The sequence below is a fragment of the Mobula hypostoma genome, chromosome 8 (assembly GCF_963921235.1).
Source record: "Mobula hypostoma chromosome 8, sMobHyp1.1, whole genome shotgun sequence".
NCBI lineage: Eukaryota > Metazoa > Chordata > Chondrichthyes > Myliobatiformes > Myliobatidae > Mobula > Mobula hypostoma.
This window is the reverse complement of record NC_086104.1, coordinates 91,506,577-91,514,298: the sequence shown is the minus strand read 5'-3', so window position 1 is coordinate 91,514,298 and position 7,722 is coordinate 91,506,577. Positions and strand designations below refer to the sequence as shown.

The window sequence follows — 7,722 nt, the reverse complement described above, 5'->3', positions numbered from 1 at the left end:
CTCATTTTATTGACTTCATTACAAAAAGGATGTTTTCAGAATATCCCAGATAATAAATCAATTCATTTACAGAAATCGGCATCTGGTTAATGAGCAGATGAAGGGGAAATGTGATTTTCACAGTGGTTGAGGAGGGTACCGAGTGAAATGAAGAGATTTAATGGAGTTAATGAGGTTGATTAATACCATCTCAGTGTTGACAGCTGAGATTGAGAACACGTTTTATACTGTGATGCTGACAGAGAAATTTTAAAATAAAGCTCTATACCAGATTCCAAATAGCAAATCTTTTATTTTAGCATATCATGGACTCTGAGGTACAAGGAGATCAGCTTGCTTTTAACCTTAGTAGCAGACAGTTGAGCAAAATCAACCTCCCACTAACAAGACAAAGAGTTAATTTATGCCTCATCTTCTGCAGTTATCTCACCTTTATCTTCTGCAGCCGTATTATCAATGTAAGCAGTAGTATCAGTACAGTTAGTACAATGATCTCAGTTATGTAGATTTGCAGCTTAATTGGAAAATGCAGGATAGTCACAGTGTCAGAAAGCTTTACCAACTGACAACTCTTTTAACCTTTTATTAAAAATTTTCTTCTACACATACAAAGGCAAAGATAATCCACTCCCTGAACCAATTTCTTCCATTCTTTTCAAACCCACTCATTTCAGTATGTGAAAATGATAGTAGTGTAACCACTACTGTCCAGAGTGCATGGGGTCTTCGAATGAGCTGGCTCCTTTCCTGAGGCAGCAAGACGTATCGACAGAGTCTGTGGAGAGGAGGCTGGTTTGGTCGAATTGCTGAGCTGTATCCAAGACCCTCGGCAGTTCCTTGTGATCTCGGACAGAGCAGTTGCAAATAAAGGGGCTGTGGATCAACTGTGGACTGTTTCAGCGGTGGCAAATTGCTGTGGGTCAATGTTGTGTGGGAGGCTGTAGTTGATATTTTAGGATATTGCTGAACCCTCCACCTGACTAAGTGTGGACTTTCTAATTCTCATTTTCAAAGCTCTTTGATCTGATTTTACAACTGGGTTTTGCTGGTCAGGAACAATAACATTACCACCTGTCCTGGGTTGAATGTTACGACTCTTTCCCTAGCTTCTACAGAAATTCAGGATGGGCCTAAAAGGATATTTCACAACATTTTTCACCTCCTGTCGGAACTTCTTCTGAGTGATGGCATAAATAAACATGTTGGTGCAGGAGCTGAATGACTGAAGCATTATTCCCACCTTTTGACCCACGACATACGAAGGTGTCATTACGAAATACTGCATAGAAATCGACTCAACTGCAAGAATGACCACATGTGTCATCCATAACAGGATAAAGCTGGCCGATAAAGTCAAGAGCAAAATAATGGATCTTCTTCGATTCTTCATTTCTTGGTCGTCCTTCTCCTCCCTATTCCGCTGATACCTCAGTCTCCTGCGGGCTACACTGGCCATCAGAATGTGCCTAATAGTGACCACATTGAGCAGCAGGATCAGCAGGAAGGGGACAACTGGGGTTAAAACACGGTGCCCCCAGTCAAAGGCTTTCCACCCACGGGAAAATATGAAATCAAGCGATGCCCAGCAGATATAAGACCTGTACGTGAAATACCACGGGATGTTGGTGAACAAACTCAGCAGACTCACCACTGCAATGACAATAGCTGCACCTTTTTCAGTGCAGTATCTGATCTTCAGCCTCTGGAAGCAAATGGCCACCGTACGGTCCAAGGTGAAGGCTACAGTGAGCCAGAGGGAACTAGCCACAGACACGTAACTCATAGTATTTATGATGTTGCACACAGGAGGTTTGTAATAGAAGTATATCACTTTGGGAATGATGTTAAATATGACGACCAGTAGATCTGCCATGGCCATTGCCAGAAGATAGCAAGTGACACATTTGGAGAGTCCACACCGCCCTCGTGATAGAGTTACAATTGCCACCAAGTTAGCTGTGAATATTGGAGAAGTAAACAATGTAAATTAGTCAAGTGAAGGGGAGAAATGGAGTGATTGCTAATTATTGCAGGTTTAACAGTTGACATGAGATAAATGGGAAGGCCAAATGGGCCAACAGATAAATTGTCCATGAAACACAAGGTGTAATGAGTTTGGAATTGGATGAACTGGTGCAGTAAAATTCCTCAGTACAGACTCAGCAGTGTGGCAATGGGTTTTCCTTATTTTACCTCAGGGATGGGCTGGAAATGGAATCAAAGAGGCAGTGAGGCTCCAGGCAGTCAGCCATTGGAACACCCAACATGGCCAACAATGGAAAGCACTTGGATGGGTTTAGGAGTTGGACATTCAGCTGGTTGAACTCATACTCAGAGGGAACATCCTGTTCACTCACCCCTTCTGAACAACAAGCCTTGACGAGTGAAGCAGTGGAGTTCCCAGTTGTGCCTACCTGAGCTATATCGAGAACATTCTTTGTTCCAGTTTCACATGGGTTTTGTTCACCACTCTTTCCTTCACATTTCTGACTGATTGAAGCCACTTCCTGCTCACACCCTGTAATTGGAAACTTTCAGTGACTTTGATGCAATTTCCAGCTGTCCCTTATCAACACGGTCCATCTCCAGCTCTTCATTTCTTGATCTAACAATCTCCATTCTTTGGGACGTGGTAGTGACAGAGATCCATGAGAGAAACTTTTGTCTAGAAAAGAGAGTGAAGCTAGAGAAACCTGTGAGTTCCAGACTTGGACAAGGGGAACACAAGGGACAGGTTGAGTTGATGGGTTACATTTCAAAGGAACTTCATTGGTATGAAGAGCTATATACACTTCTGGAAAAACATCAGCAGAATTTAGTGACATTTAAGCAATTGGATGAACAATTTTAATTTGCAAATGGAGATACGGACCAATATCAGTAATTTTACATGGAATGCTTCGTACGATCTGACTACATTGGAATTAAGCCAGTAGGATCTGGAAATTAATGAATACGTTGTTGTTCAGGATTCAGAGCCTGACCAACACAAAGCTGAAGGTGCAAAGGATGAAGGACACTGACCCAATAAGACTGAAGCTTAGTAGATGTGGTACAGAGGCAGCAAGTAAAATGGGGAAAGAAACGGGGAATTCCAGTGAAGATTCAGAGCTGGAATAACAGTTAGAAATAAACAAAGCTGAACAAATCCAACACCAAGTTCTATATCAGAGCATTCAAGGAGGCAATGGTTAGAATGACTTACACAGAACTCCAATGACTGCCAGGATCCGGTAGTAATGAGGTCTAAAGCCCATCAAAAGGTAGATTATGCAATCTGTTATCATGTTTGCAGTGAACTATAATACAATTCATCAGGGAAGAGTTTATGTTGGCAGTCTGAGCCTCTATTTATACAGGCAAGTGGCATCCACAGGGATCACAGCATGACGTGGCCATTGTTAGTTACCAGGATCAGAATAAACACATTACAACATTATTACCATGTCTGACACATCAATTAACAGAATCTAGTCAGATACATCTGGTGTATAAGGACTGGGATGGAAACTCAATGTCACAGAACTGGAAACACAAAGGAAACTGTTCAACATATCTATCTGTTGTGGACTTGTAACAGTGACCCACTCACACCTTCTTCTATCCTTTCCCACCTGACAACTCTTCAATGGTTTCTCCCTCCCTATCCCCACACACACTCACACAGAACACTGCCTGCATTCCAGTTTTTGGTGATGAATGATTTTTTTTGTTCTCTGTCAGCATTCTGCACCCCATACTCAGCAGCTCTGATAGACTGATGTAAATTTACGAGCTCAGAAAATGTCCAATATATCAAGAATATTTCAGCAATAAATATTTCCAATTAATGTCACCCAATTTAAATATCTGCTCTATTTTGCTGTGCCCTCAGTAATGGTGACTATAGATCTTGAGTTCCTTCTTTAAGATTGTCTTGCTATCCTTTGTAGCTCCTTTGCTTTGACCAATATCTCCAACATCACTTTACGTGGACCAGTGGTCAAGTTTTGACAGAAAGCACCTGTGAAAAGCCATGTGAGACACATTCATGTTTGAATGATGCAGTATTGATTCTTTTGAATGTCTAAATGACTCATGGTAAGAACATCAATAATTGGAAAAGATTGAATACGTCTTCGGAGAGTTTATTCTTACATATTTTATCTGGAACCAGTTCCTCCTCACATCCCTGTTGAGTTGAGCTGTTTAAGGAATAATTGAACTCAGAAACTGAAGGTCCTGGCAAAAGCAACACTTGTTATTGGTGAGGAGATCTGTGGTTACCAAGTATCACGTAATAACATTTTTGATGATGACATCCATCACTTGGTTGATAGTTTAGAGAAAGAATGCTCAGGCTGTAATTAGCTAGAATGGACATTGGTTCTGTGAATATGACATAACCAGTGCAGTAACTGGGCTGGAACACTTTAGTCTGAGCCTTATCTAATCTGAAGCAGATGCTTCAGTCCAACAGCTGGGCTACTGCCTGCTCTGTAGTCTTTGACATGTCAGGTGATCTCAGCCATTTCTTCAATATCCCATGCAGTGATTGGACCTGTTGTTTGTAACTATGGGAGTGTCTGCAGAAGCTGACATGGATCATTGATTCCATGCTTCTAGATGGAGGTGGTTGTTTCACCTAGTCTTTATTTCGTACTGGGCTTCACACTTGTAGAGGATGGGAAGGTTATTAGAACATCCTCCTACAATCATGTGTTCAATTGGCCACAACCATTGCCCGCCAGATGTAGCAGGAAACATCAGATATTACTTCCCCCAGAAACTCAAGATGTGACCCTTGTCTCTAACCTTCCCACCATTTGGACTGTTCTCTCCGTACCTGGTCTATTCACTTATATCAGTTTCATAACTTAGATGAGGTCCCATCTTATCCTGAACTTGAAACACCAAGAGCCCATTTATCCTAATCTCTCTTGGTACATCAGTCCAAACATTCAGGCTTTCAGGATCCCGTACTTCCTCTTCAATGACAGCAAGAGGATCAGTGCATGTCCTGATGGTTTCCTGTCCTCACTGATGACAGTAACAGGAACAGTGCATGTCCCGACGGTTTCCTGTCCTCACTGATGACAGTAACAGGAACAGTGCATGTCCTGACGGTTAACGTGTCCTCACTGATGACAGTAACAGGAACAATGCCTGTCCTGACAGTTAACGTGTCCTCACTGATGACAGTAACAGGAACAGTGCATGTCCTGACGGTTAACGTGTCCTCACTGATGACAGTAACAGGAACAGTGCATGTCCTGACGGTAAACGTGTCCTCACTGATGACAGTAACAGTAACAGTGCATGTCCTGACAGTTAACGTGTCCTCACTGATGACAGTAACAGGAACAGTGCATATCCTGACGGTTAACGTGTCCTCACTGATGACAGTAACAGGAACAGTGCATGTCCTGACGGTTAACGTGTCCTCACTGATGACAGTAACAGGAACAGTGCATGTCCTGACGGTTAACGTGTCCTCACTGATGACAGTAACAGGAACAGTGCATGTCCTGACGGTTTCCTGTCCTCACTGATGACAGTAACAGGAACAGTGCATGTCCTGACGGTTAACGTGTCCTCACTGATGACAGTTACAGGAACAGTGCATGTCCTGACGGTTAACGTGTCCTCACTGATGACAGTAACAGGAACAGTGCATGTCCTGATGATCACCTGTCCTCACTGATGACAGTAACAGTAACAGTGCATGTCCTGATGGTTAACGTGTCCTCACTGATGACAGTAACAGTGCATGTCCTGACGGTTAACGTGTCCTCACTGATGACAGTAACAGGAACAGTGCATGTCCTGATGGTTAACGTGTCCTCACTGATGACAGTAAAAGGAACAGTGCATGTCCTGACAGTTACCTGTCCTCACTGATGACAGTAACAGGAACAGTGCTTGTCCTGATGGTTAACGTGTCCTCGCTGATGACAGTAACAGGAACACTGCACGTTCTGACGGTTACGTGTCCTCACTGATGACAGTAACAGGAACGGTGCATGTCCTGAAGGTTAACGTGTCCTCACTGTTGACAGTAACGGGAAGAGTGCATATCCTGACGGTTAACGTGTCCTCACTGATGACAGTAACAGGAACAGTGCATGTCCTGACGGTAAACGTGTCCTCACTGATGACAGTAACAGTAACAGTGCATGTCCTGACGGTTAACGTGTCCTCACTGATGACAGTAACAGGAACAGTGCATATCCTGACGGTTAACGTGTCCTCACTGATGACAGTAACAGGAACAGTGCATGTCCTGACGGTAAACGTGTCCTCACTGATGACAGTAACAGTAACAGTGCATGTCCTGACGGTTAACGTGTCCTCACTGATGACAGTAACAGGAACAGTGCATATCCTGACGGTTAACGTGTCCTCACTGATGACAGTAACAGGAACAGTGCATATCCTGACGGTTACCTGTCCTCACTGATGACAGTAAAAGGAACAGTGCATGTCCTGATGGTTAACGTGTCCTCGCTGATGACAGTAACAGGAACAGTGCATGTCCTGATGGTTAACGTGTCCTCGCTGATGACAGTAACAGGAACACTGCAAGTTCTGACGGTTACGTGTCCTCACTGATGACAGTAACAGGAACGGTGCATGTCCTGAAGGTTAACGTGTCCTCACTGTTGACAGTAACGGGAAGAGTGCATATCCTGACGGTTAACGTGTCCTCACTGATGACAGTAACAGGAACAGTGCATGTCCTGACGGTAAACGTGTCCTCACTGATGACAGTAACAGTAACAGTGCATGTCCTGACAGTTAACGTGTCCTCACTGATGACAGTAACAGGAACAGTGCATATCCTGACGGTTAACGTGTCCTCACTGATGACAGTAACAGGAACAGTGCATGTCCTGACGGTAAACGTGTCCTCACTGATGACAGTAACAGTAACAGTGCATGTCCTGACGGTTAACGTGTCCTCACTGATGACAGTAACAGGAACAGTGCATATCCTGACGGTTAACGTGTCCTCACTGATGACAGTAACAGGAACAGTGCATGTCCTGACAGTTACCTGTCCTCACTGATGACAGTAAAAGGAACAGTGCATGTCCTGATGGTTAACGTGTCCTCGCTGATGACAGTAACAGGAACAGTGCATATCCTGACGGTTAACGTGTCCTCACTGTTGACAGTAACGGGAAGAGTGCATATCCTGACGGTTAACGTGTCCTCACTGATGACAGTAACAGGAACAGTGCATGTCCTGATGGTTAACGTGTCCTCACTGTTGACAGTAACGGGAACTGTACATGTCCTGATGGTTAACATGTCCTCGCTGATGACAGTAACAGGAACAGTGCATATCCTGATGGTTAACGTGTCCTCACTGATGACAGTAACAGGAACAGTGCATGTCCTGACGGTTAACGTGTCCTCACTGATGACAGTAACAGGAACAGTGCATGTCCTGATGGTTACTTGTCCTCACTGATGACAGTAACAGGAACAGTGCATGTCCTGATGGTTACCTGTCCTCACTGATGACAGTGACAGGAACAGTGTATGTCCTGACGGTTAACGTGTCCTCACTGTTGACAGTAACAGGAACTGTACATGTCCTGACGGTTAATGTGTCCTGACTGATGACAGTAACAGGAACAGTGCATGTCCTGACGGTTAATGTGTCCTGACTGATGACAGTAACAGGAACAGTGCATGTCCTGACGGTTAACGTGTCCTCACTGATGACAGTAACAG

At 43.9% G+C, this 7,722-nt stretch overlaps 1 protein-coding gene across 1 annotated transcript; it reads right to left on the bottom strand.

Annotated features, from left to right (window-relative positions):
* Positions 1–1,102: 1,102 nt before the first annotated feature.
* LOC134351161 (probable G-protein coupled receptor 139) lies at positions 1,103–3,287 on the bottom strand. Its single transcript, XM_063057275.1, has 2 exons — positions 3,206–3,287; positions 1,103–1,956 (listed from the first exon to the last, which is right to left on the bottom strand). Exons 1-2 carry the CDS (start codon positions 3,285–3,287, stop codon positions 1,103–1,105), a joined length of 936 nt encoding a protein of 311 aa, XP_062913345.1.
* Positions 3,288–7,722: the final 4,435 nt, after the last annotated feature.